This window comes from Aspergillus niger (genome assembly GCF_000002855.4).
Source record: "Aspergillus niger supercontig An02".
Taxonomy (NCBI): domain Eukaryota; kingdom Fungi; phylum Ascomycota; class Eurotiomycetes; order Eurotiales; family Aspergillaceae; genus Aspergillus; species Aspergillus niger.
In genome coordinates this window covers 573,475-599,664 of record NT_166519.1, presented here as the reverse complement: position 1 = coordinate 599,664, position 26,190 = coordinate 573,475, and the positions used below count along the sequence as shown (strand labels likewise).

The 26,190-nt window shown below is 50.8% G+C and overlaps 10 protein-coding genes across 10 annotated transcripts; 3 read left to right on the top strand and 7 right to left on the bottom strand.

The window, feature by feature from the left end:
- Positions 1 to 122: 122 nt before the first annotated feature.
- On the top strand, positions 123 to 675 carry An02g02570 (hypothetical protein; the record flags this gene model as incomplete). The annotated part of the gene is made up of 3 exons (XM_059746139.1): positions 123 to 176; positions 214 to 244; positions 542 to 675. The coding sequence occupies 3 exons, from the start codon at positions 123 to 125 to the stop codon at positions 673 to 675; spliced, it is 219 nt and encodes a 72-aa protein (XP_059599922.1).
- Positions 676 to 1,011: 336 nt separating this feature from the next.
- An02g02560 (hypothetical protein) lies at positions 1,012 to 2,200 on the bottom strand (the record flags this gene model as incomplete). The annotated part of the gene is made up of 5 exons (XM_059746138.1): positions 1,012 to 1,193; positions 1,231 to 1,407; positions 1,499 to 1,549; positions 1,820 to 1,906; positions 2,146 to 2,200. 5 exons carry the CDS (start codon positions 2,198 to 2,200, stop codon positions 1,012 to 1,014), a joined length of 552 nt encoding a protein of 183 aa, XP_059599921.1.
- Positions 2,201 to 2,263: 63 nt separating this feature from the next.
- An02g02550 (hypothetical protein) lies at positions 2,264 to 3,532 on the bottom strand (the record flags this gene model as incomplete). Its single annotated transcript, XM_059746137.1, has 6 exons — positions 2,264 to 2,339; positions 2,411 to 2,457; positions 2,543 to 2,621; positions 2,916 to 3,014; positions 3,054 to 3,113; positions 3,204 to 3,532. The coding sequence occupies 6 exons, from the start codon at positions 3,530 to 3,532 to the stop codon at positions 2,264 to 2,266; spliced, it is 690 nt and encodes a 229-aa protein (XP_059599920.1).
- Positions 3,533 to 3,904: 372 nt separating this feature from the next.
- An02g02540 (uncharacterized protein) lies at positions 3,905 to 5,164 on the top strand (the record flags this gene model as incomplete). The annotated part of the gene is made up of 3 exons (XM_059746136.1): positions 3,905 to 4,094; positions 4,341 to 4,467; positions 4,522 to 5,164. The coding sequence occupies 3 exons, from the start codon at positions 3,905 to 3,907 to the stop codon at positions 5,162 to 5,164; spliced, it is 960 nt and encodes a 319-aa protein (XP_059599919.1).
- A 1,743-nt stretch (positions 5,165 to 6,907) lies between these two features.
- An02g02530 (uncharacterized protein) lies at positions 6,908 to 9,467 on the bottom strand (the record flags this gene model as incomplete). The annotated part of the gene is made up of 5 exons (XM_001399357.3): positions 6,908 to 7,131; positions 7,190 to 7,318; positions 7,824 to 7,931; positions 7,987 to 9,176; positions 9,421 to 9,467. The coding sequence occupies 5 exons, from the start codon at positions 9,465 to 9,467 to the stop codon at positions 6,908 to 6,910; spliced, it is 1,698 nt and encodes a 565-aa protein (XP_001399394.3).
- A 627-nt stretch (positions 9,468 to 10,094) lies between these two features.
- Positions 10,095 to 12,323, bottom strand: An02g02520 (uncharacterized protein; the record flags this gene model as incomplete). The annotated part of the gene is made up of 9 exons (XM_001399356.3): positions 10,095 to 10,222; positions 10,288 to 10,503; positions 10,580 to 10,688; positions 10,757 to 10,822; positions 10,876 to 11,026; positions 11,085 to 11,629; positions 11,696 to 11,778; positions 11,831 to 12,012; positions 12,079 to 12,323. The coding sequence occupies 9 exons, from the start codon at positions 12,321 to 12,323 to the stop codon at positions 10,095 to 10,097; spliced, it is 1,725 nt and encodes a 574-aa protein (XP_001399393.3).
- A 159-nt stretch (positions 12,324 to 12,482) lies between these two features.
- Positions 12,483 to 17,094, bottom strand: An02g02510 (uncharacterized protein; the record flags this gene model as incomplete). Its single annotated transcript, XM_059746134.1, has 5 exons — positions 12,483 to 13,466; positions 13,520 to 14,260; positions 14,312 to 14,869; positions 14,926 to 16,647; positions 16,705 to 17,094. 5 exons carry the CDS (start codon positions 17,092 to 17,094, stop codon positions 12,483 to 12,485), a joined length of 4,395 nt encoding a protein of 1,464 aa, XP_059599918.1.
- A 450-nt stretch (positions 17,095 to 17,544) lies between these two features.
- On the bottom strand, positions 17,545 to 19,572 carry An02g02500 (hypothetical protein; the record flags this gene model as incomplete). Its single annotated transcript, XM_059746133.1, has 7 exons — positions 17,545 to 17,585; positions 17,637 to 18,565; positions 18,615 to 18,762; positions 18,827 to 18,871; positions 18,950 to 19,074; positions 19,124 to 19,378; positions 19,436 to 19,572. 7 exons carry the CDS (start codon positions 19,570 to 19,572, stop codon positions 17,545 to 17,547), a joined length of 1,680 nt encoding a protein of 559 aa, XP_059599917.1.
- An 857-nt stretch (positions 19,573 to 20,429) lies between these two features.
- An02g02490 (uncharacterized protein) lies at positions 20,430 to 22,785 on the top strand (the record flags this gene model as incomplete). The annotated part of the gene is made up of 6 exons (XM_059746132.1): positions 20,430 to 20,440; positions 20,487 to 20,716; positions 20,772 to 21,340; positions 21,395 to 21,496; positions 21,622 to 21,934; positions 21,986 to 22,785. The coding sequence occupies 6 exons, from the start codon at positions 20,430 to 20,432 to the stop codon at positions 22,783 to 22,785; spliced, it is 2,025 nt and encodes a 674-aa protein (XP_059599916.1).
- Positions 22,786 to 23,552: 767 nt separating this feature from the next.
- Positions 23,553 to 25,729, bottom strand: An02g02480 (uncharacterized protein; the record flags this gene model as incomplete). Its single annotated transcript, XM_001399352.3, has 4 exons — positions 23,553 to 24,922; positions 24,981 to 25,123; positions 25,181 to 25,348; positions 25,413 to 25,729. The coding sequence occupies 4 exons, from the start codon at positions 25,727 to 25,729 to the stop codon at positions 23,553 to 23,555; spliced, it is 1,998 nt and encodes a 665-aa protein (XP_001399389.1).
- Between the last annotated feature and the right edge of the window lie 461 nt (positions 25,730 to 26,190).

Here is a 26,190-nt window from a genome sequence, read left to right as displayed (position 1 = left end):
CCGCTGATAAATGTCACGTCCGTGACCAAGCTATTTTGGTGTGATCTCAGGTGTTAACATGCTCCACGTGCGCATAGTCTTGAAGCTGGCTAGCTGGCAGCGCGTCTTGGAATGTTTTGGCCATGGCTCCAGTGGCATCTGCTCAAGAGACCCGAGACTACACTTCTGTCTTCAAGGTAATGAATTGAATTCTAATGAGGAATGAAATTGCAGCAATGGAATGAATTAGGAAGGAGAGGAGAGTGTGCGTGACGGCAAAATGCGCCTTCGTTTCTTTTTCTTTCTGTTTCTGTTCTTTCCTTTTGCCTCTTCAACGTTCCTGAGCCTACAGAACGAAGTCGCAGTCGCAGTCGCCTTCGCATATAATGCGGAACGGCTACTCCGTACTCCGTAATCAATACCAACCTGTGAATCATCTTCGTCTCGAGGATGTGTTGTGTAACTAAAAACCCTCTTGCGCCATCGATGGATATATGCGATGGCTGGTTAAATTATCCCCCCATTAGATGAGCAACATTGGCCGCTAAATTATCATCTACAGGTATTGCGAAATCACTCAGCTCAGCTCACCTTATTTTGCCGAGGAACTGCCTGCCCTTAGTGGCACCCCGTGGTGAGTATCCCTACCCCTACCACGACTTTCACACTTGGAAAGGCGTATCGGGAGGATGGTAATGCTCGGTACTGGCCTTAATACCTACCGTGGACCTGTCTTCGGACACCGTACTATGGAGCAGACACTCCCGTTCTTGACTGCTTTGGGGATATGATTCCCACCACGGCTCTGCGGCTCACCCCTCCGTCCTTTGTTGTTGTGGAGCAAAAGATGGAGCCATGGATATGGTTATTTGTTGTAAGTGATTTAAACGAAAATCAGGAAAGCGACCGACGTCGCCCCATCCCCAAGAAACTCAAAATCCAAAAAAGAATGGCAGGGAAATCTCTCGAAAGGAGCCAATGGGGAGATCAGCAATTTCTCACGCGCCTTAGGATTTTGATTAAGTCGGTAGACTAAGGCACCTTTAAGATGATGGGGACACTTTTAGTCGCAGGTCGGAAATCGGTACGCCAATCCGTGCCTGATGATTGACCGTGACGACTCTCTGGTAGCGAAAACTTTGTGCAGCTGCGCTGCGATTTAGGGGAATGGACGAGATCAAGACGGCATATCGCGCGATTAACGAGATTGCGTCCTGACCGATTGACCATATGAGATTTTCGGCGCCATACCAATAGGGAATTTGCGAGCATGAACGGAGGACTCCGTGCTCCGTCCGGTAGTCGGACTTTGCGCATCTGAACCTCTTCTGGGCTCGCTCCTAGACTCTCGCGCTCTCCCTCCCACTCCTCCCACCGGCCCACACGGAAGATCAGACTGTCTGTCTACGCCGCCGATGCTTTCCCCAACTAATATCGGCTACACTACCAGGTAGCTACCTTCCCTAGTGTTAACGATAAGGCCCAAGCTCCAAGAACAATGAGTCAAGTTGTCTCTAACGGGGAGCTCGACGACAATCGGCCGCAAGCCCGCCTTTCGGGCTAACTGAGTCTTTTTTTGACAGACAGACAACCACCAGGAAAAAAGTCACTAACACACACACACACACACACACACACACACACACACACACACACACACACAGACAGACACAGGGTTTCCTTAGGTAATCAAGTCTCCATATTTGGTCAGCGAGTGCGGAACGAATCAATAGGCCGAGTTCCTCCGTAGGCAGAATTCCACTTATCGCGAAAGACGGAGTACAACGTGTCAGTCTTATTATTCATGACGAGCGAGCGTTTAATATGCGATAAATACTACCTATAGTTCCGAAGTTGCGGACCGCCAAGACCACACCCCTGTCTGGTTCAGGATAGAGAGAAAGAGGATGGGCCACCTTTGCGACCCCTCGTCGACTTTTACCAGGATCTCCCGGGCTTTACTTAACTGGTGGTATATTGGGCAGAGCGGCTACTGCAGAGATAACCCATGTTTTCTTTTTTCTCCCTTGATTTTAGTATATTATTTTTTCCGTCCCCTGTTTTTCTCGTGAACATAAGCGATCACGAGCTCACAGATTACATGTTCCATGCATGTTCTACGCCCGCTCGAAACAGAGAGACCAGAGCATGATGATTACAGGCTACCAGGATGACTGATGAGGCTTGAAGGGCTGGCAGCGTCGGCGCCGGACCAAGCCATTCTTATTACGTTAGGCCTTGCCGGAACCTAGTCGACCGTGTCCAATCTTGACTCCCCGTGATACTATCTGCGGAATTCCCGACTTCCGCATATTGGACTAGCAGTTAGTCCCAAGGCTAGCCCGCTCACGGTCCTGGTCCTGGACCTTGACCCAAGCTTAGGGGAGGAGTTGGGACTCTTTGGGAGGGCCGACCTTAGTGGTTAGCGCACCCGAACTGGAACCACTCCAGTTTAGTTTTGTCTCCCGCGACATCGGCCTAACTCCGTTCGGGTCTAGCGGTATATACCTAAACCTGCATTTGCTTTAGGCCTTGTGATTGGCGTTGGTCACAAGTAAAATACCTCACTAGTAACTGGTTGGTACCGGGGAGGACCAGTAGCGCGGCCCACCGGTACGGAGTACATACCGGTACCCTTTCCCCTGGAGGTACGTAAGATGGTACTTCCGGGTACATCAAACATTCCCCCCCCCAAGGTGTTGTGCTAATCCTATCTGGACCAAGAAGGCAGGTACATAACAGCTGAGCTGCAAGACACAAGACTTAAGATACCGACTACTTTACTACTTAACTTATCACTACTAGTTGTAGTTACTCTATCTCTGATAATCAATTCTCCTCAGCGGGTTTATTTCCCCTTCTTGAAACAACCAGACCCATGAGGCCTGCTTATCCTACTCTCGCAACTCCTGTATTTAACATGGGTTTTCTCACACCTCAGCTGCGCGAGACATTGGAGTCTCTCGTCCAGCTGGGAAAATAACATCCACTCACCGTGACCCTTCAAACCAGACTGGACAGGTCGGGAGTCCCCACTCCACCCTCCCGAGCGTGAATATTACGCGATATCTTACAGTAAGATAGTGAGGTAGCACTCGGCATCCCAATCCAGTCGGGGAATCGAGTCACCTGCGCTGTCAAACAAACCAGGAGATAACGCGATTCCCTTCGGATTTCCCCTCATCTTTCATCCATCCTGACTTTTCTCCGTGGAAAAGCGAAACCTCGCGAGGTCCCGCTGTCCAACACCTTCCTCTCCGAAGCGTGTCGGTCTGTCCATGGATGCGTTCTGAATCGCGTCGCCGCAAACCGGAGCTTTGCAGGGCGCGCCATCTCGCTTGGCTGGACTAACTCCCCGCAGTCGATTGAGCCTCCCTTTGGGCTCTTCAACCCCAGATAATCTTGGCCCTCCTTGCGTGCCCGGATCGGCAAGGCTTGGTTCGCTAGCTATCTGAACAGTTCTGGAGCGAGATTCTGCTTCCTGGATGTCCCTTTTCCCGGCCGTCGGCAAGCAAGAGAATGCCCAGATAGCTCGGCAAGACAGCTTCCCCATGGCGCCCCCACGCACTCCCAGACGGTGTGCTCTCCGGACCCGATCGACTGATGTGCCGAGGCTCACAAAAGCGAGTCACGACAAAGCAGCGGAATCTTCATCCACCTTGAAGCAATCCAGAAAGTGTGATCTATCTCAGATAGACACTGCAGATCTGAAATCGCACGCGATCTGCTTGTTTGCTGTATGTCAGCCCGCTGCAGCTAATGACAAGTGGAAAATTATCCTCCGTGGAAGGCACTTTATGCTGTCATTTCTCCGGACTCTAAATGCTTTTGCGGGGTTAATCTGGCAGTAGAGAATCAATTGCCTCTGGTACAATGCGTATATAAATTCAGCAGGCTATCAGCTTGGCATTGTCTAGCAGTCAAAATGCCCTTCTTTAGAGCTAAATCAAGCAAACGTCAAATCATGTTCGTAAAATGGCATTTTCTGGTCCTCGGGGCCATTCCGATGATTCCGGCATACCCTTCTGGTGCTGCTTATAAAGGCGGGTTTGAATGGGACTCGACGAAATACTTGTTCGTGCTTGCTCTCATTGATGGCCGCATATGGAGATCCGGTAGAGAGTTGCTGATACATATGCTAGAATCGCCTTCGGGGACTCGTATACATATGTTCAAGGGACAGACGGGCTACAGAACTATAGTTTCATCGGGGATTTACAGAACTTTGCATATGACCCACACACATTGCTGACTGACAAGATTGTCCAGAACCAGGTGACAACCATTCCTCTTTTTGAAATATACTCGCACCCATTTGAAGTGTTGCTGATGCATTCATGAAATGCAGACTGCCACTGCAGAGGGCGGTCCCAATTGGGTGGAATACCTGACGGGTTGCGGTCTCGAGGAGGGACTCACCTCACCCTTCGACTGCGACCAACAGCTATGGGACTTCGCCTTTGCAGGATCAGACATCTCAGTTGAATAGTACGCATCTGCAAGCCATACATCATCTTGCATACTTCCTCTAACCCAGTACAGCACCCCACTCCACCACAACTTCACCGTCTCGCTTGTCAACCAAGTTAAGCAATTCAACACCTACGCGCAACCCGTGCTGAAGAAGACCGTAGACCAGTCACACGCACTAGTAGCCATCTGGATCGGGATCAACGACATCGGCGACAGTTCGAAATACGATGTCGACTTCCCGACCTTCTACAACGAGCTCATGAATACACTCTTTTCCTCCGTCCAGACTATCTACTCCCAGGGATACCGTTCCTATCTCTTCATGAACCTTCCCCCGCTGGACCGCAGACCAGGAAACCTAGGCAGCGCTGATCCCAGTCCCAACGCAACACAAATCACCTGGTACAATGATGCGTTGGCTCAGCATGCCAGTGCGTTCCATGATCGCTACGCCGACACCAATGTGATGTTGTTCGACGCGCATAGCGAACTCAGCTATATTCTGGATAACCCGGGTGACTTCGGCATTGTGAATATCACGAACTTCTGTGCGGGATATGATCAGCCGGATATCGCGTGGAATTATCAGGCGTATGGCTGTCCTACGCCGTTGGATACTTATTTCTGGTATAATTCGGGGCATATGACGAGCCATGTTCATGAGATCTTGGCTGGTGCTGTGGAGAGGAAGTTGGAGGAGTGGTCGGATTGAGATGGGTTATACAGTAAGTTACTACTATGTCACTGGAATATAGGTTTGGTATATATAGTCATTTCATGGTGGTAGTGGCTGGCTCTTGGAGACATGGGATTTGATAAGTAGTAGTTGAAAGTACAGCACCATTCCAAATATATCATCACAACACCACTCATCAAATTCAGAATACATAAATGGTCAACAGATGAAATCAGAAGAACTAGTGTGAACTACTATGTAGCAGACAAAACCATATCCCACATAATAATTACCCCACTCATTCATCAATCACCTGTATGTTAAGTAAATCAGAAGTACCAAATAGTATTCAATACCCGATTGCCAACACGACCAGTATCAGAGACAAAGTTCATACTATAACCCTACACTACTATTAAGTATCATAACCATAAAAAATACTGCAGTGCCAATCTACTATACTACATGTACTTCTGCATCCCCGCAGCTACTACTAACCAAGCTCTATGAATTCAATTTCATCATAATGATGATATATATAGTACAACAACAAAAACAACCACCACTACCAACAAACCCATAAGAAATGAATGGAATAAATCCAATCCAAAGAAGCAGGTAGTAACAAAACAAAAACCCCTCACCATCCTCGAAGAAAGAAGCAAAAGAGAAAAGAAAAAGAAAGACACAGCCACTCGAAGCGAACCGTTACATCGCAGGTTTGAGGTGAACTGTTACCTACCTACCTACCATCTACCACTACTAATAACTAGTCTACTACCAAGCATACTACATACTACATACATAGTCCTAACCACGTCATTGGTAAGAAAAGAATTTAAACCAGGATGACCCTAGTAATCATAATCCTACCAATTATTACGATAAATCCATCAATACATACATACGATCAAATACATACATAGTTATCAGCTAAACACTAGTAATAATATTGAAAATGAAAATACCTATCCACCCTCCCCCGCCCATGAACAAGGATATAAACAAGGATAATGCCTGTCACTACTTGCTTGCTAATCAGCCAGCCAACTAACCTAACCTGACCTAAGCAGTACTACTGGTAAATAAACTGGTCAGTCCGCTCACCCGGTGTCTCTGCTTCCTGCGTGGCTGCTGCGGTGTTATGCAGCTACCGCCTGTTTCATTCGGGCGTGCTTTGTGCTGCTGCTGCTGCTGTTGTATTCCCTTTGCTTTTTCTTGGTGGATGGAGGGGGTGTTGCAGATCGAGGCTGGATAGCAGGGATCAAGCCTGTAGATTACTATCTAAGTGCATGGACTTCATGTAGGTGACTTGAGAGGGTAACTTGTGATGGTGTAAAGGTGTGCTCCCAGCAATTTTGTCAAGAGGTAAAACGATTGACCATTTCATAAAGCTAAAAAAACCAGAAGCAGATAGGTACAGTTTCTCTCCAATTATCAGCATGCAAGTGAAGCTACACACTATCTAGTCCCATCCGTTCCGGGAACAAGCCAAGTGATACATAACTTTTTTGTTTGATAAACCACAACAAAGAATGAGATAATTAACGTGTATCCATGAGAAATATCAGTGCACAATCGTGTAGGTTTCGAGGTCACCCTATGTCGGGGGAGCCTGTTGTTGTAAACTGAGCAAAACACGCGAATAGTCTATCGTGATATCGACGAACGCCGCCCGTACCGTGGTTACGAAAAAGGAATCATGCGAAGGAAAAAGAACGTCTACCGATGTGAGAATGGAATACAAGCTCAGTGAGTGAACTGAGCAGCGAGGTCAGGTTACCAGCGACGGTTGCCACCAAGAGGAGCAGCATTGGAAGCAGTGAAGTGGTTGCCGCGGCCACGGCCACCACCACGGCCACCACCACGGCCACCCCAGCGGCCATAGCCACCGTGGCCATGACCACCGCCGCCACTGTAGCGGACCATCTCGGCGAGACGGGGGTCAATCTGCTGCTTGGCCTCAGTGAGAATGGTGACCAAGTCACGAGCCTGCTTGGAGTCTGCAAGATGGACATGTTAGTACTGAAGAGGCGTTTCATAAGGGAAGAAACGACTTACTGTCAGTGGTAAAGAAGGTGATGGCGGTACCCTTAGCACCGGCACGACCAGTTCTACCAATACGGTGAACGTAGTCCTCCGAGTTGTTGGGGTAGTCATAGTTGAGAACGTGTGTGATGTCGCGCACATCTTCAAACACATGTAACGTTAGCATACAGAGCATTAGTCAAATGAGCAACGTGGCTTAGGAGCCCTTTCTCAGTCGTGAGACTTGATGCATCTCTCTCTCTCGCTCGGACTTAAATCATCAAAAGATCCGTGACAGACGAGTCCGAGGGTGGCAGATATCGTGGTCCTAGAGCAACCTTGGAATGCAGCTTCAACAAGTCGGTAAGAGAGGAGCTTTCCCTCCCTCTACCGGCCAAGTTTCAAAAGGTAGATATGGTGAATCAAAACAGAAGAGTAATACGTCTGCTACACTGCACTGTGAGTCCAAGGCTCTCCTGGCTTGAGAACCATTTCAGGAGACCCGACAAAGCCTGGAAGAGTCATACACACCAACAATTGGTGGAAGAGAGTTAAGCACCGTGCCATGGTCACACAACCTCAATATGGGTGAGGGTGACTCGGGAGGCAAGAAAGGAAGGGAGTAAGGGGGGGGAAGGGAGGGGGGGAGTTTGCGATTTATTCATACCGATACCACGGGAAGCCACATCAGTAGCCACCATGATTGGGCTCTTGCCCGTCTTGAACTCGTTCAAGACCCAATCTCTTTCTTGCTGTTGCTTATCACCGTGAATAGCTGGAACGCAGGTTAGCAAATAGCTGTTTCAGTATTGGGATCCAAGGAAGCTTACAAAGTGCCGGCCATCCGTCCTGGCGGAGGAAGCGAGTGATTTCGTCAGCGATGCGCTTGGTGCCGGTGAAGATAAGGCACTTGTTGGCACGGTTCTCCATGATCTTCTCGAGGTGCTTGATCATCTTGTCGCGCTTCTCGAAGTCCGAGACGACCTCGACGATCTGAGTGATACGGTGGTTGGCCGACAGATCCATGGAACCAATGTTAACCTGGATGTAGTCGTTGAGGAAGTCAGACGCAAGCTGACGGACCTCCTTGGGCCATGTAGCGGACCACATGCAGGTCTGACGGTCAGGGCGAATCTGGGAGATGATCTTGCGGATCTGGGGCTCGAAACCCATGTCCAGCATGCGATCGGCCTCATCCAGAACGAGGTAGGTGACACGACGAAGGTTGGTGCGACCAGCCTCGAGCATGTCAATCAGACGACCGGGAGTCGCAATGCAGACTTCCACACCACGGCTCAGGTCACGGATCTGAGGACCCTTGGGGACACCACCGTAGACACAGGTGTTGCGGATACGGGAAGACTTTCCGAACTTGGAGATTTCGGCTTGAATCTGAACGGCCAATTCACGGGTGGGGGCGAGGATAAGGACAATGGGGCCGTCACCGGGGGCGAGGAGGGGCTGGGCGTTGATGTGAACAATGGCAGGAAGACAGTAGGTCAGGGTCTTTCCGGAACCCGTCTCAGCGATACCGACAACGTCGCGACCAGAGAGGGCCATGGGCCAACCCTGAGACTGAATAGCGGTAGGGCGGTCGAAGCCCTGGGCCTTGACCTCGCTGAGAACGTATTGAGGGAAACCGGCCTCGTCGAAGGTCTCGACAGGGCGAGGGACGTTTCTTCCCTGAACAGCCATCTCGTGCTTCTTACGGAACTCGTCAACATCACGCTGAGAGCGCTCGGCGACATCGGCGTGTTCCTTGTAGAAGGACTTCTCGAACTTGGGCAGGGAGTCAAGATCCCATTCCTGCTTCTTCAGACCGGCGCCCAGGTTGGACATGCGGTCTCCGCCAGCACCGCCGGCACCACCACCTCTGCCACCATAGCCGCCGCCGCCGTAGCCGCCGCCGCCATAGCCACCACCGCCGTAACCACCACCACCACCACCACCACCGTAGCCTCCGCCGTTGGAGTAACCGTTACCGTTACCGTAGCCGCCGCCGCCGCCACCGTTTCTGGAGCTATATGGCAAGTTAGCAAGCATGTTCGTTTGAGAGGTACAGATTCACGACGCAGTGTTGAGAAGAGCCGATAGGACTAGATGGGTTGAAGGTTGACCGGATCGCGTGACAGACCGGACCGCAAGGCAGGCTGGAATAGCCAGGAAGCGATCAGAGTCGCGATTCATGTCGCACAGCCACAAGGCTGGTTTGCGCTCCAGCAATCCATCTAGACCAGTGCTCTGATTGCAAAGGGATAGCTTACCGGTAGGAGTCGCGCTGGTAGCCGCCGCCGCCGCCGTAGGAAGACATAATGATGTTATGTGAAGGAAGAAAAAAACAAGTTTTTTTTTATGAGGTTAAAAGAAACCGGGGGCGTCCAACAAGACCACGAGGAGACGGGACTGGAGCGAGGGAATCAACAAAGAGAAGTCTGAAGGTAGTAACACAACCTTCAAAGACGAGGAGATGGAGGAGGGAGAAAGAGAGGAAGGAGAGAAAAAGACACAGAGAGAGAGAGAGAAAGGATGAAGCAGAAGGATGGAAGGAAGAAAGAAAAAGGGAAGCGACGGGCGGGAAGCAAGCGAAGAAAAGAAAAGAAAAGCAAAAACCGGCGGAGGCAAACACTCGCCCGTTGCGGCTTAGCGCAGGGGAATTGGCGCAGAAAATGCGTTGAAGCTGCGTTCTGATTGGTCCCCGCCGCCACCGCTGATTAAGGCGGAAGGCGATGGTGTTTCCACTTTCGACTTTTGTTAGTCTAGATGGCTGAGAGGGAGAGAGAGAGAAAGAGCAGGACGGGCAGATATTTCATGGGTAGCTATAAGCATATTTGGAATATTCATGCAGTCGATGACATTGTACATAATCTATAGAACCTATTTCAACTCAGGATTCCCTGCATTTCACCTCTTATGAGTAGCTGCTCGCTTTCCCTTCTTCCTACAAGTGTTTGCCACCCAACCCCATGTCCCAGAAGCTAATCTCCAACTCTGTCGCTCGTATGAAGATCTTGATCAGTTCTTCCACTCGACTGGGCGAAACCTGTCGCATATGCGTCTCCAGTAGTTCTAAGCCAGTGTTAGCCATCTCTCATTACGTGGTAGGTTGTCATCTGCTCGAGTGGGAGTCTCACCGGATCCCAAGCGCACGGCTTCGGTGTAGTCTTCCGCCACATAGTTCTCAATCCACTTCCAGTATCGGTTGCCCTCACGGACTGACTCCTTGTCGCTGTACAGCCTCTGTGCAATTGCCCCGTATCCGAGTAAGCAGGGCGCAAGGGCCACCTGCAATGCGAGCCAATCCTGCGATTGTCCGATATCAAGGATATACCGGCCGTATGCGGTGCATGCTGTTCAGTAGAGAGTGAACTGTCAGCGAATCTGCCTATGTAATTACCACCATACAACTCGGAAGCTGTTACACACCAATGGTTTCGGGGGTGCTCTCCATTTGCTCCTTCGACAGCCCAAAGGAAGCACAGTAGTCGAGGTGCAACGCAGTCTCACGTTGAATGTGTAGAACGATCTTGGCCGACTATGATGAAATGTCACGCCGTTAGCTCGCTGCATTACATGCCGGCAACTTATTATAACTATACTCACCGCGGCAATGGACTCCATGTCTCCAGCTTTGTACGAGGCTAGGGCGTTGCTCCGGGCGAATTGAACCTACATCGGGAGTCAGCAAGCCAGGGTCACAGCATTCACCTTAAACACCCTACCAAGTAAAGATAGTCTTGCACGAGATATGACTTGAACCTTTCCTCCGAAAGTGTGCCATCTCCCAATCTCTTGACAAACTCGTGCTCGGTGAAACGCTTCCACGCTGGCTGGACGTCGGGACGGTCTAGAGCATACTCCACGAAATGTCCGCTGTATAACATCATTAGCAGAGCAAGTCATCAAGTATAGAGAATACCGAGACACTCACGGCGAGAAAGGTAGGCAGTAGAAAGAATGGAAGTGATTGATCGGTCCACTACCCTTTCCGAGATCGATGCTGGTCTTAATACCCGCCTCAACAAATCGCACCGCACTCTGAACTGCCCGTCTCATATCCTTACCATGAGCGAGATTGGCCGAAATGGCTGAGGCAAGTGAGCAGCCAGTGCCATGTGTATTCTTCGATATCAGATAGTCAGTCTCGAACAAGGTAATGTCTTTCCCATCATAAAACACATCAATGACTTTGGAGGCATCTTCATGATTCTGAGCGGTCCGGTTATCATTCGTGAGCGGCAAATGACCTCCCTTGAGTAGGACACCCTTGGAACCTAAGGAGCAGACCTGCTTCGCGAGCTGGATAAGGCCAGGCAGGTCCGTCGGTTCTGGGACGTCCACACCAGAATCCTTCAGCAGCAGCACGGCTTCGGGAATGTTGGGGGTAAGAACAGTCGTTAAGGGAAGAAGCTTTGTCCGCAGACCTTTAATGGCTGCTTCAGGTAATAGTCGTGACCCGCTAGTAGAGACCATGACCTGTTCATTTTAGGGTCAGAGACAGAGACTTTATTTGAATCACCAAGTAACATAGGGAAAGGCTACCGGATCCAGCACCACCGCAGGCACTTGGTGCACGGTCAATGCTTCAGCAATGACGTCGATTGTTTCTGCCGAAGAGAGCATGCCTGTCACCCTGTCAGTTGTTGGTAGAAAGATTAGAAGAAGCAACGCTCGTACCCAATTTGACAACATCTGCGCCAACATCTTCCAGACCGGCATTAATCTGCTTTTTCACGAACTCTGCGGGAACAATGAAGATGTCTTGCACCCCCAAGGTATTCTGGGCCGTGAGACCAGTCGTTGCCGTAAGAGCATAGCAGCTATGTGCAGCCAGAACCCTCTGGTCCGCTTCCAGACCCCTAAACCCCACGGAAATGCATTAGCTTGACAGGTCTAAAACTGGGAGTGTCCATGCTCAAACATACGCGCCACCGGAGCTGTCAGATCCCGCAATGACCAGAACTCGCGCGACTGACATGACGGCGGTCACTAGGGGGCTTCCTGTAATGTCTAAAAGAATCAATTGAGGAAGACCAGGTCGCCAGAAACCTAGGAAAAAGAACCGAGCGAGTATGGAACGGGTGAAGTTGATGGCGGGAGATTGCGGCGGGCAGAGAAAGCGCCGGGCTTGATTGGCGGGGTGCGGGGCTTTCCCGATTAGGCAATCCATATCTCGAGAAAATCACAATACAATGTCATTCATGCCTATTAATTCTCATTCCATCATCTAGTACAAAGCAATGCCCGCTATTCACATTGATGACCAAGTCCCAAATCCGAACCGCCCAGATATAAGCTATATACATAACAGAAAAACGATAAGGATCAATCACGGCAGCATGAAGCGGAACAGACTGTCCATTTCGACCCATTGCCGGCCGCACTTCTTCAGATATGCGTCCACCACCCCTTTGATGGTTCCAAAACGTATGCGGTTGAACTCAGCCAGGGCCGCCACGCCGTCCTTCTTTTCCCCAGTGGGCTCCTTCTCGGCCGCTTTCCGAGCCTTGTCCACGTCCCAAAGTCCTGCGAAGTAAAGTAGTTGGTTATACATCTGCTTCTCCGAGTACTCGTACGTCATTCGACCAAGGCAGCCCTCAGCGTGGCCCCGGGGTCCAAGGCACCGGTGTCCATACACGCTGATCTGTCTAGTCCGGTTGCCGCACGCCGTGTCGTCACAGACGAGCCAGCCCTCATAGTACTTGGACGTCTGTGCTCGAATTTGTGCCTCCAACTGGGCAACGATCGTCAAGACAGAGAATGGCTTCTGACACGCCTGGTTGGGACAAATGATGCCGTTGGCAGTGCACATGTGGGTGGACTGTGCGAGTCCTTCAAAGACCGACTTCTCCTTGCAGAACCGGCAGGTAAGCGTAAGCCGGGTAGCGTTCTCAAAACGCACAGAGTCTGGAATCTGCGACTCGAGCGGAAAGATATCGGCATTCTGTTGGTTGCTCCCACTGGAGCTATTAATCTGGTACTTGCGGACATCAAGCCCCAAGCACTCGGCTAGTCGAACGGCATCGGTACCGGGGATGGGGGCACAGAGACGTTCAATCGGTGGGAAGATCTGCTTGAGAAGGTAGAATTCGATATCAGGCTTGAGTCCTGAGTCCGGCTTCATCACGTCCTGAAGAGTGTATGACCGTTTGGCCGGTGCAAGAGACGAGGTCTCGGCATCACCATTCGTTACGACATACGATATCACGTCGTTAGGGCGAACCGATTTACCACGGGCAAGTTCGCGCAAGGCAACTTGTACCGGGGGCATGGATTCCTTGTTAGGATATTCCTCGGGTCGCTTGGAAAGTTTCTAGGCAGGTGAGTTAGCGCGAGCCAGACGAGTGAGCTTTAATCAAAACATACCGTGTAAATGACGTATTTTTGGACGGGGACGGAGAACTCGCGCATCTTCTCGGCCAACTCGCGTAGATAGTCATGGACGCGATTGAGGACAACCTCCTGATCCTCACCGGAGAGAACCTCATTCAGCAGTTTCTGGGAGACCTCCTTCGACAACGAGCAATATTCACGTCTCTTCATATCCAGACCTTTGACTTCGAGTTTGTCCACGTACTTGCCATCTACTTCAGTCATGTTGATGGCGGCATACTTCTTCTTTGCGTGAAGAAGCAGACGACGGAACACATTATCAATGTCGATCTCCAGTAATCGGTAACGCTCGTTTACTGATTTCTTGAACTCATCGCCGACCTTTAGCGCATCGCTGATCGTGTCCATGTTCGTGTTGATCATGACCGAGTCAGTATCACCATAGATGACTCTAAGCTGCTTGGACTCTGCCAGTTCCTTGGTGCTTCTGAGAATCTCACGACCCTTGAACGTGGTGAGCATGGCTAAAGGACGTGCGTAGAAGCGACTCTGTGTGTATCCCAAGCATCCGTACATGGAGTTAGCGGTCAGCTTGAAGGCCAGCTGTTTGGTGTCCCACAGAGCAAGCTGCTCAGGAGTGGCGCGCTTGTCCTTCATCAGCTTCTTGACTTCACGTCGACGACCGACCAAAGTAGCAATAAGCTTGGGCAGGATACCCTGCTCCTGATCCGAGGTAGGAACTTCGGGAACCTTTTCTTCCTTGTCATTATCCGCCTGGAGATGTCAGCCCATGTTCCATACACTTTCCTTGGCATATGAACTCACAGTCGCTGTTCGTTCCACTGTTGTAAAGCAGATATTGTACTCCTGGATGATACTGGGATACAGACTGTTGAAGTCCATCACAAGGATGAACTTGTCATAAAGACCCTTCTCAGGTTCAAAAACAAGACCACCCTTGTACTTGTCCTTCTTTTTCTTATCCGCCGACTCATCATCATCACCTTCTTGCATCTTCTCTTCAGCTTTCAGTAGCTTGGAGGAGTATTTGTCGGGACAGATGTACTTGTTACGGTGGAATTCATGGAGAAGAATATACTCATTCCGCTCAGCACGCGTACCACTGAGCGTTCTTGCCCAAGAGTTACCAGCAATATTCGTGAGAACCTTGGTCAAGGGCAACATCTGAAGCCGCAGGACCAACGCAGCAATGAAATAGGTATCCGCATCACAGTGATTGACGAAGTTCATGAGGCCATCCTTGGTAGTAGCCCATGTCTTCAGTGCTGCCTCGCAATCCAGTTCTTGTCTGGCATTTTCCTTTCCGAGGTAGAGGTCACACATCTCCGTCAAACTCCAAGATTGACATTTCATCATCAGAGACTTCCAACCATTAGTACAAAGTCACCTTGAATTGAAAGAGTAAACGGAAAACCTACCTTGCCCATATCATTGGCTACATCACACATCAGCCTTCCAGCAATCAGGTGCCTCTCGGCGAAGAAACCTCCACCTCTGTTGAAGTTCTTGGGCCAGTCGCCGCGCTTCAACCTTCCAAGGCGATGCCAGCCAGGGGTCTTCTTCTCCTTCAATCTGCTGAGCAGAATGCTGAGGTCAACCTCCTGAAGCTGATGTCCCATTAGAACATCGGGATCCATCTTCTCGAACAGCGCCAGGAACTTGCTGAGCAAAAACTGTTCGCTCTTCTCTAGCATGAAGGTGCCCCGCTGCTTTCGCGTTTCGGCTTCGAAGTGCATTGGGTATGAAGAGCCGGCAGGCCGCATGACTGTGAACGTCTTGCAGGGCAGCCTCTCGGGCGGAGTGGTGTCCGTAAGGGAGACATTCTCATATACTCTTGCACTCGCCACAAGGATCTCCTGCTTGTTCTCTGTCACGTTGAGCTGGGTTCGGAAGGAGAGACTCATAAGCGTCAGAGGAGGCGCTTCTAGATTCTCAGAATCAGGTACAGGAGAAATAAGTGCCGGCTTTGCCGCTTGGCATTCAAATTTGCACCAAGACGCGTTGTTGACAGCAGTGAAATCCGCCTCTTCGATTTTCAGCCAACAAGGACCCATGATATTCTTCCAGAGAACAAACTGCTCGAACAATGACGTGTTTGTGCCGAATACATGCGAAAAGGTCTCACCCTTCACATCCATTGGCAACGGAGATTTGTCATAAGGATAAAAGAGCTTCAGGTATTCGGTCTCTTTCGGGACACCAGGCAATTCGAAAGCGTATTTGCGCGTGCAGGGCTTCATCTTGTGCATACCTACCCTCAACCTGGACATCATCCCATCGACTTCATGATAAACATCTTCCATGTCCACCTCTTCATCCGTCTCTCGCCCATTCTTGTGCCGATACTCTCGTGGCAGGAAATAGAGCTTGCGTAGGATGTTGTCAACCTTGACGAATGCACTGGCGTAAGAACCATTTTGCTTGTTCTTCACCTTTCCAAACAGGCAAAGACTGCCATTGACTTCTGTGAAATCCAACCAGAACATGCGCAGACTTCCGTCTTCCTCGACGACATCTTGGGCGCGAAGCTTACCGAAGCTACGCATTTCCGACGACGCAGGGCTGCTGAGAACATTCAGCTTGCTCCTTACGTCATTCCAAGATGCGTCTACTTCTGGCATTGGCTTTGTAGGCGAGGAGCTAGCCAGAGCCGGAGTGCTCTCCTTCTTGAGTTTGGGCGGGGGCCGGCTTCCAGCCATGTTGATGCTGGTCGCCTTAGCGTCGTTCTGACCAGTGACTTGCGCGATTTCCATTATATCATTATCATCATCATCGAACTCCTCGACCTTGACAGGAGTTGTGGTTGACTTTCGTTCTACCGCTTTGCTGATGGGAGACGATGGCATTGGGTCACTCATGGGAACGTCGTCATCATCCATACCAGGAAGTGCCCCATCGTCGTCGTCGAAATTGAGCTCTGGTTGATCCTTAACCGGCGAAACCGGGTCACTGTTTTCATCTTTCTTTATAGGCCTTTCTTTGCGTGTTCTATCGGCGAGCGGGGGTGACAAGATGCGAACTTTGCGACGAGCCTCAGTCTTGACTATATTCCTCGTAGGGACTCGATGCGGGACCACGTTGGTATCGACTTCTCCGAGCAAATCGGCCATGAAAGCGTCGTCTTCTGCAGTAGCGACCGGCTAAACAGAACATTAGAGAGAGCCATTTGTGCTCAACAGAACTCTTCTTCAACTCACCTTGGGCTTGGGAGCAGAGGGCGCAGCCCCGCTGTTGAAATATTTCGAGATGCCATTATTGATCTTCTCCTGTCGTTGCTTTTCCTCCTCGCGCTTCCTCTTCGCAGCCTTACCCCGGGCAGGCAATTCGTCGTCTTCACTCTCGCTGTCGCCGTAGTCTGCAGTCCGCTCGTTCCACACCTCGCGACCGTCGTCTGCATAACCTTCTCCGTTATCGTCGACCACGAAGTCATCCTGATCAAGCCGGTTGCGGATAATCTTCTTGTAGCCCTCATCGTCAACCTCCTCGTAAATGTCGCCTTGTTCCTCAACTTCGTATGTCGACAGGCGTTTCTTTCCTGCGGCGCGAAGGGCGCGCAGCTCCGCCAATTTGGCGCGGGAAGCAGACATGGCGCACTGGTGGTTTTCTACCACAGGTACTATGTGTCCATGAAAGTCTTCCGGTGGGTTGATCGGTTAAGGACCCGTAATGGGGTATAGGGAGGTTGAATTAGGGAAGGGGCTGATTGAGTGTGCTGGTTGCTACTGTAACTCCGAAAGGCGGGCGTCGCGCGGAGGAGAAAGTAACGCGTGCGGGACGCGGTGAAGACGCGCCCTCCACCAATCCCCGTTAAGTGGTTTGTTTGCCGAATTCAGTAAGCAGCCTAACGCTACATATCCATGGAGAGCCCTTGGGTTTCTACACTTATTAGATATGGTTGAATTCTAATTACGGAGTAGTTTCAGCTCATTTGAGTATTTTGTCAAATAGTGTTGATTGCATTTTACAATCTCTCAGATTTCACACCGCCAGTGGAGTCATGATAATAGTAGTCCGGCGCCTACATAGTACTTTGCCAATCAGTCCGACATCTGATCCGAGTCTAAGTCGCTGTCCTCATCTACTTATCGTCAGCCCTTCCAATTGAGGCAGCATTAGCCAGTTAACTTACCTTGAGCAAGACCATAGTCAAACGTCCCATCCAAACTCACTTTCAGAGTATCGCGAATTACATTTTGCGCTTCTTCGGTAAGGGTGCTATCGACTGCGTTCAAAATAGCCAGGTTGAAGCCCCTGTTCTTAGGTCCCAATTGTGAAATAAAAGAGAGTATGCCATCAGCGGTAAAGTTACTGAAGGCGTGGATGGAGAGACTCTGGAGGCTTGGTAGATCCAGGAACGCAGTGAGCGTTGTATCATCGAAGAATTCGCCGCTTATCCATAGTCTCTCAAGATGAGGGAGCATGTGTGCGATGTAAGCCACATGGTCTGTAGTGAACCCGTCAGAAATGTCTTTGAGTTCCAGCTCTCGGAGGTTGCTGAGCCGGCTAATCACGTCTGCAAGTATTTCATTGCCTGGTGGAAACTCACTCCCTTCGCCGCGAAGGTAGAGATTTTCCAAGGTTTGCTGACAAGCGAGAGCCTCGTGGAAAAGACGGCTGTCCGCCATTGCATATCCAGCTAAGGACAGCGTTGTCAGACGGAGCCCTTCATGGGGTAGAACCTGCGATAACAGGTAAGAGTCGTCGACAAATCGTCTGAGTTCCAAGCGTTGCAAGGCCTTGCAACTGCATATCCATTCAGCAACTCGTGTGACAACTGCGTAGAAGTTTTCGTCTCGCGTAGCTGGTATGGAGTCAGTCAGTACCAGTACTTTCAACGCTGGCGCTGCTGTTAGTGAGGGCAGTTCTGCGATTGTCTCAATGGTGAGACTCGTTAGCTTTAGCTCTGCTAGAGAATCCAGATGTAACCCTAGTGATCTGATAGAGCGAGGCCCCAGCTGAGAGTAACTGAGTACTTCGAAGTACTCTAGCGTATTGGGGCGTAATTCGGTCAAGAATTGTTCAGAGTCAGCCTCTGCATTCCTCGGTGGATCATTTTTCCTGGTCTATATGTAAGCTTCAGAGGACAACATTCGCTGCAGAGCCATACCATCCGTATATTGTAAGCTGCTTGAAATCAGGAGAGTGGTTGCGGATCTTATCGCCAGCATGCTGGCTTAGTGCATCCCCAGACCATATTGTCAAGGACTTTAGCAGGGGTAACCCTTCGATCCATGCAGAAAGGGTTTCCGGTGGCACTAGAGAGCGATCAGACATCTCTGGACCGTCTAAGGAAGATCATGGAGCCTAGATGGAGACTACCGTTACAAGACATCCCTCGTATTGACCTAGTTTTCTGAATGATTGCTTTCAAGTGTCAGCACTGAGGACCAACAGCTGTATAGCAATGACCATCAGGTTAGCTAAAAAAGATGAGAGACCAACCTGTGCCAATCTTCACCATGACCCAATCATTGTCGGGATAGGCTTTTGACGAGCGAAGCCGTTTGGATCCCTTGACTTCGTAGTCGTGGGACACCAAGTCCAATAGCTCCGGGGTAAAGAAGTCACTAGATATTTTAGCATCATATAACTTACATTTAGTAGTGGAAGACATACTCCTTCATCGTCTTCGTAAACCGCGGTTCCTTAAGGAGGTCCCCGAAGTCGTCCAAATCAAGATAGCGGATATAGCTATAGTAAGGGAGGTAAGTTTGGTCCAAAGTAGACAGGATAACGGAACGCCATAATAGGGCCCATTTCCTTATGACAGGATCCTGTTCGCCTCTACTAGACCAGACGGTGGCCACTCTCCGAGACCTGAACTGCTCGTCTTCTGTACCTCCGCCCCTCACCGGCGAAGTATCACATAGCCTGTCATCATCAGCATCCACCACCAATGCGCCATTGCATCAAATTATAGATACTTACTTATATAGCACAGCCAAAGAATGCTCGGTAAAGCATTTCGAAGAAATTGCGCATTGAAAAAGGCTGTTATAATCCTTCTCGTCGCCCAGGACATCCAAGATCATATAGAGTACGTCACCGGCTAACGCGAAGGTCATCTTCACGAGAGGATACCGTCAACTCCGATGAAAATAGCACAACAACCGACGAAAAAGACCCAGTCAAACTCTGCCTCAGGTTCTCGAATACAGCATCACCAGGAACGATGCTTCGTCGTATTTCTGGGAGCTGACTGAGGAAGCAAGGCGCCTCCCGTACAGCGCCGCTTATGTAAGCTCGCGTCGTGTTTGCGATCTGCCGTGACGGAGTGACAGGATCCTAATATAATTTAGGAGGAGCTATATCGGGATTCTAGAAGGGATTCACTGCATCTAAAACCTTCTATTGTTATGAGGTACTAGGGAGTTGCTTACAGCTGGATATGCCGTTCTTATCCTAAACGAATATGACAACTCTATCGTTCTCGCTCGCCCCGAAGGCGATATACCAACTACATGATGCTCTGATGTGTCTAGCAAAGTTCGACGATAGCGTGGCAATAGAAGCTGAGATTGACCTGGCAAGTTGATGGCCTGATTGAAGGAGAAATACAGGCCGAACTGGGCTAATTGATCACCGAAGCTTCGCTTAAGCGTGCTCAACTCGACCAAGACGGCCTACTCGGCGTTTGTCTTCGAAGCGGATGGCTTTTTCGAGTCCTACTCTTTCGGTAGGGTGAGGAATGGCAGCTCGTCTAGGACTGCTCATCCAGACAAATTCAGCTGTCAGGTGCTAATTAAGGTCGGAACCTACGTACTAAGTAGTCTCGTATTTGGGCTGACATACCACAGGCCCTCCTATCGGCCTTTAAAGGAAAGACGAGTGGACGTGACAAGGACACTTCTGTCGAACGGTGCGAGGTTGAGCTCCAGGAAGACCTTGATGAAACCGAATGCAGACTCGTCATTAGATTAATATGTGGGCTTGGTAAGCATTCGATATGTTCTGAGTTCGGGCTTATCTGCGGCTCCAGCTCACAGTCCTTAGGCGTCATCAAGCTCTACAAGCTTACGTATGAACCTGTCCATGTGCAACATGCCATATTCGACAGATCCAAAGCGACAAACGAATGGAGTATTGAACCCAAGTACTTGAAGGAGATAACGGATCATTTCGGCCCCTCAGCAGAGCATCTGGATATCTACTCCGAGCAAGGCAAGGCTGTCTTTACCAGCTTTACCACGAAAAGCTCAGACGGAAAAGGTAATGCTACCGGACTGTTCCATGAGTTTACCAGCCTACTCACCGTCTGTCACAGAAATCCTTCGCCAGCCGGTGCACACGTCCGTAGCTATTGAGAAAAGGGACTTCGATTACTATTTAGCAGAAGACCATCTTCACGTTGCCATCCACATGAAGGACTTCAAGGCGGCAATAGCACATGCTGAGACAGCAAACGCAAAGATCACCGCCCGGTTCACCCGTCCATCTCGCCCTCTGCAATTCGCCTACGAATCTGAGGGCGTCAAAACCGAATTTACGCTGATGACTAGAGGAGAGTCGCCCGGGGAGGACGTTCCGGGCTCCTCTCGAGCAGCACCTCAGTTATCCGCACGTCAAACTCCAGCACCCGTGCAGATAAGCCAAAGGAACACGGCTCCAGAGACCGCACAAATGCCTCCTCCCCGCAGTCGGTCGATCCGGCCACTCACTGGGACTTCTACTCGGGCTTCACAATCCAACACCGAGACCCAACAACCTCCGCCATCGATGGAGTTCGACAGTCTGTTCGTTCCAGCGGATGACGACAGGCAATGGGACGTACCAAATGATGAGGATGAAGGTCCAGTCGAGGACGAGCTCGGCTGGGATGCCACTGGAGAGCAGGTATGGCTTAATCCGCCTTCTGCTTCAGGCCTATTACTGACAAACCCCCAACAGACAAGCACAGGCCCTGGGTTACGAGATATCGAACCCCGAATGGCACAGGCAAGTCACGAGGAAGAGGAGATGGGAATTCCGCCCACTCAGCGCATGTCACAGGTAAGTCGAGCGCGTTCGCATCTATTGATCGTGCTGACAACCCGTAGCTGCACGGCCTCGGTCTCTTCGACTGAACCAGCCACCCTACACCTGTACACAGCAGACCACCGAGAACATTCCCTCAGCATGACTATCTCCGACCTCAATCCCGAGTAATCACCCAACTCGTCGCACAACCCGCGCCCAGCCCAACAACCTCCCCAACCCCATCCGGCAAAGGAACAGCGCTGCACACCCCCTTCACATTCCCCTGCGCATCCGTAACAGGACCACAATTACCATGCTCCCCCCAACCACAAGCCACAACCGTCCTCATGTCAACAAGAGCAAGCACATGCTCACTCCCCACCGCCAACTCCTTCACCACCCCCATATCCCCCGGCGGCAATTGCCCGCGATCATTCCTCCCCCAACTCACAACCCTCCCATCAGAACAATGTACATAAACCCCATGCCAACTAGTCTGTATCCCCTGAAAACAGCCCACAGGCTCCTCCACCCCAGACATAACCCCCCACCTATCCCCCGGCGACCCCAGCACAACAAACTCCCCTTTCTCTTTATCCCCAACCACAACCGTAAACTCCCTTCCACACGCCGCCCCTGTAGCCCGGAACCCTATCTCCTCCTCATCATCGATCCTAACAGGTTCCCACACAATCTTAGATTCTTTCCCCTTTGCCCCTAACTGGCCTTTCCTCCCCCCTCCCCATCCATATACCTGCCCCCCTGCAAGCACAACAACCGTATGCCCCATCCCGCTCGCTATACTGACGACCTTCTCCTCGAACTCAATGCACCCAACCCCTTCAAGACAGGATTTCCCCTCCCCAAGGCCCAACTCCCCCCTCCCCCCAGTCCCCAAAACATACACTTTCCTCCCAGCCACCAGGAACGTCGCTTCCCATGTAGCTGACACATTCGTAAACCTCTCTTCTTCCCCGACACCATCACCACCCTCTCCATATGACCCATTAACAACCACCCTCCGAAACCTCACCACCTCCTTATCCCCCTCCCGATTTCCTGTGGGTAATCCGCACCGCCCATCCTCATTCCACCCTGCCGCATATACCCTCCCATCGGAGAATAGTATCAGAGTGTGGTTTCCGCCGGCTGCGATGCGGGATATCGTTGCTGTGTTTGACGAAGATGGAGAGGAGGGTGAGGATGAGGATGAGAAAGCGGTGAAGGGTTGGTCATCGTCGAAGAGACATTCTGTCGGGATGGAGACGTCTTCTGTGTGTGCGAGGCCGAGTTGGCCTGAGCCGTTGGAGCCAAAGGCGTAGAGGGGCATGGGGTTTCTTTTCTTCTTGGTGGTGGTGGTGGGGTGTGTCTGTCTCTGTCTGGGTTGGGTGGATGGATTGGTGTGTGGTTCGAGGATAGTTGATTCTAGGAAGTGAGAGGAGAACTGAAGTAAACACAAATAGATGTATAGTAATAGAATGATATAATATGAACAGTGTATGAAGAAGTAACTAAGGTGTGTTGATGTGAGGGGAGAAGGAGTCTAATTACGACACCGCTTTTCTTATCGCCTGCCTTTTTCGACCACATGCAGGAGGGTTGGTGGGATGTCCGGCCGGCAGAATGCTTGCATGCGGGGCGGGGCGCGTTGCGTTGCGTTGCGTTGCGCTGGTCCGGGGTCGGACGCATGGTAGTAAATCTTGGTAGGTGTCACGATGGTAGGTTACATGCCGGATGTCACTACACGTTGATCCGTGGACGGTGTTTGTTTGGGAGGGATGAATATATGGAGCAATGTTGTATGTGGGGAAAGATCAATGATGCGAACCATCACTTCATGGGTATATGATATTAATCAAGGTCTATATACTAACGAGTACCATGTATGTACCTGGGTATTGAGTGCAAGACGAAAGGAATGAAGACATCTCTCGCTCGACAGCTGACAAGGGAAAAACAATGTACTAAGAATGCAAAAATGGAATGCGTGTCATCATCATCCAAAATCTGACGTGCCACATCCAATCAATCACACATGCTCGCTTTCCAAAAATGAACACCCAAAATGAAAGAAAAGAAGAACGCCAGTTTATAGTTCGGACTTTTCGTTATATGATTCCGTAGACGAATCTTGCGCCGCAGGAGGCAGCGCGAAATTATCCGTCTTAGTGGCAGTCTGCTCCATCGGGCGGAACATGGGACTGGTGCGGTGGAAGTAGGCATGGACATGGCCCTCAAGGAGGGAGTCATCCGTGTCCTGCACGAAGTCCTCGCCCTTCTCGTTCTCGGAGATCTTGGCGGTCATAGCAGCCTCCCACTCGGCACGGTACTCCTCGACCTTCTGCTTGTAGTCGAGTTCGGCGTTGTAGTTCTTTCCGACGCCGGTCACACGCTCCCAGAGGGAAAGGTGCTTGGCGTGGATAGCAGGACCATGGTAATCTTGCTCGCGGCCGTCGCGGATGTACTGCCAGCGACGCTCCTGCTCCTTCAAATCAAGACCAGTGGTGTCGGGCAGGAACAACAGAGTCAAGACCATGCCACCAAGACCGAACCAAGGGACAACGTAGAACTTGGTTTGGGTGTCGATGTAGTTGTACAAGACGGATGCCAGCAGCGCACCGCTCTTACCGCAAGCAGCAGAGAGACCGTGGGCAGTCGCACGGATGGGAGTCGGGAACACCTCGGCAGCCACCAGGAAAGTGACAGAGTTGGGTCCAAACTGGTTGAAGAAGGAACTCAAGAAGTACATCGCCTGGAAAGCGTGGATGTTCTCAGGCCGAGTGTAGTACTCGTAGTGGAAAGCAGGGACGACGAAGAGGATGAAGCACATGAGGAAACCGATCATCTGCATCCACTTACGACCGTAAAGCTTGTTGTCGACAAAGAACGACGCACAGTAGTAACCAGCCAATGACACTCCGATGTTGCACAAACTCCAGAGCCATGTTGGCATGATAGACGTGCTTCCAGGGCTAAGCACCTTGATGAACTCGGAACTGAAAAGCTTGTTTCCGTAAAAGAAGACATCGTTGGCGAACCAGCCACCCGCGGTAGCGATAATGCGGAAACCGAAATAACGGAAGGTCAGCTTCAAGGAGTTGACATCGTATCCAGTAACAGAGGCCTTCTTCTTAGCCGCCGCAAGCTGCTTACTGGCGGCCTTCATGTGGTAAGCACGGTAGTACACAAGCCACAAGGTGCCGACGGCGGGAATGGCGAACGAAATGCGGTAGGTCCACTGGGTAGCCACCGAAGAGTAAGGCGGGTTACCACTACCGTGGTGGAAAATAAGCAGCAGAATAATCAGGATGGCCTGGTTGAAGAATTGACCCCAACCCTGCATCAAGAAAGCACTGGTGACCTTACGACCACGGTGGAGGCGGTCCTCCTTGGTCGAGACTTTTCCGGAGCCGACAGCATTTTCCATACCGCTAGTGGCTGTCATGGGATATTCACCACCTAGAATCATATTGTTAGTGAGAAGCACGAAAGTTTTCACGTCTCATTGAGTACTTACCAACACCAATACCGTAGACGAACAATGACCAAGCGTAGCAGATAACCCAGCCGTTCTCAGTGACACCCCAAGCAGCAGTAAGCATCACCAAACCCAGCAACATGATAGCAGCATCCTGGATAAGACCCCAGCGACGACCGAGCCTATTATCAAGTTAGCCATAATTGCCGCGATGTATTTGCCAGAAATCGAAAACTTACCAGTCACCGACAATTCCGACCAAAATCTGGCCGAAGATGATACCGACAATCTCGAGATAATCGACAGCGTTGATCCATTGTTTGTTGCAAATCGTATGGTCATCCCAGCAGGACTTGAAGGAGGCCTCGAACAATGGCTTGATGTTTCCGATGGAGAACAAAACGTAACTAAAGAGGGAAGAATGTGAGTATAACGCGCCTCCAGAAACCGTTGATTTGGAGGAATACGAACCCCTCGAGACCCAGACCAGCACCAGGAAGAACCATATTTCGAAAATAATACGAGATGGGCGATAGAGGATCTTCCTTTGTCATCTGCCAGATCGAACTGAGTTCCCGCTTGGCTTCTGCCGCGTCGTAGGAACCGACGAACTTGACCCGCTTCAAAAGCGGCAAGTCGGCCCAATACGTGCCATCGGGGGTATAGCTATCGTCGGGGCGAATGAGGGCGTCAAAGGCACCCTTCTCGTGAATATCCATATCCTCGAGAGGATTATGGGTTCCCGACATATCGGGCCCATGGGGAGCGCGTAGGCCGAAGTCCGTCATGGTGGCGTCGTCGAAGGACCAGTCGAGAAGTGGTCCGACAGTCCGGAGAATTGACGGCGGAGAGGGGGTGGACGCGAGAGAGCTTGCAACGTCCGTGAAGAGTGAGGTCTCCTAAGAGAGGAGAAGAGGAGGAAGTGAGAGCAAGCTCAGATTGACCGTGATGAAGGCGTCACACACGATGCGGGCCAAGTCGGACAACGGCCAGCCGTCGAAACTTATATTCGGAGGGTGACGGCAAAAGGAAAATCTCTGGGCAGGCGTGGACCAGAACCAGCCCACCAGCGTGCTCCAGGCACATGTCCGAATGGTGGAACGTGATAAGCCAAAAGCAGGACTGGGTAGCGGAGAAGATCCAACGTAGTGTGGCGGGTTCCACTGGGACTCCGAAGTCGAGGCTGCCGTGTCAGTGGTGAATGGCAGGGCAAGTCTGCCCCATCTTGCCCAGAACCACCTTCTGGTGC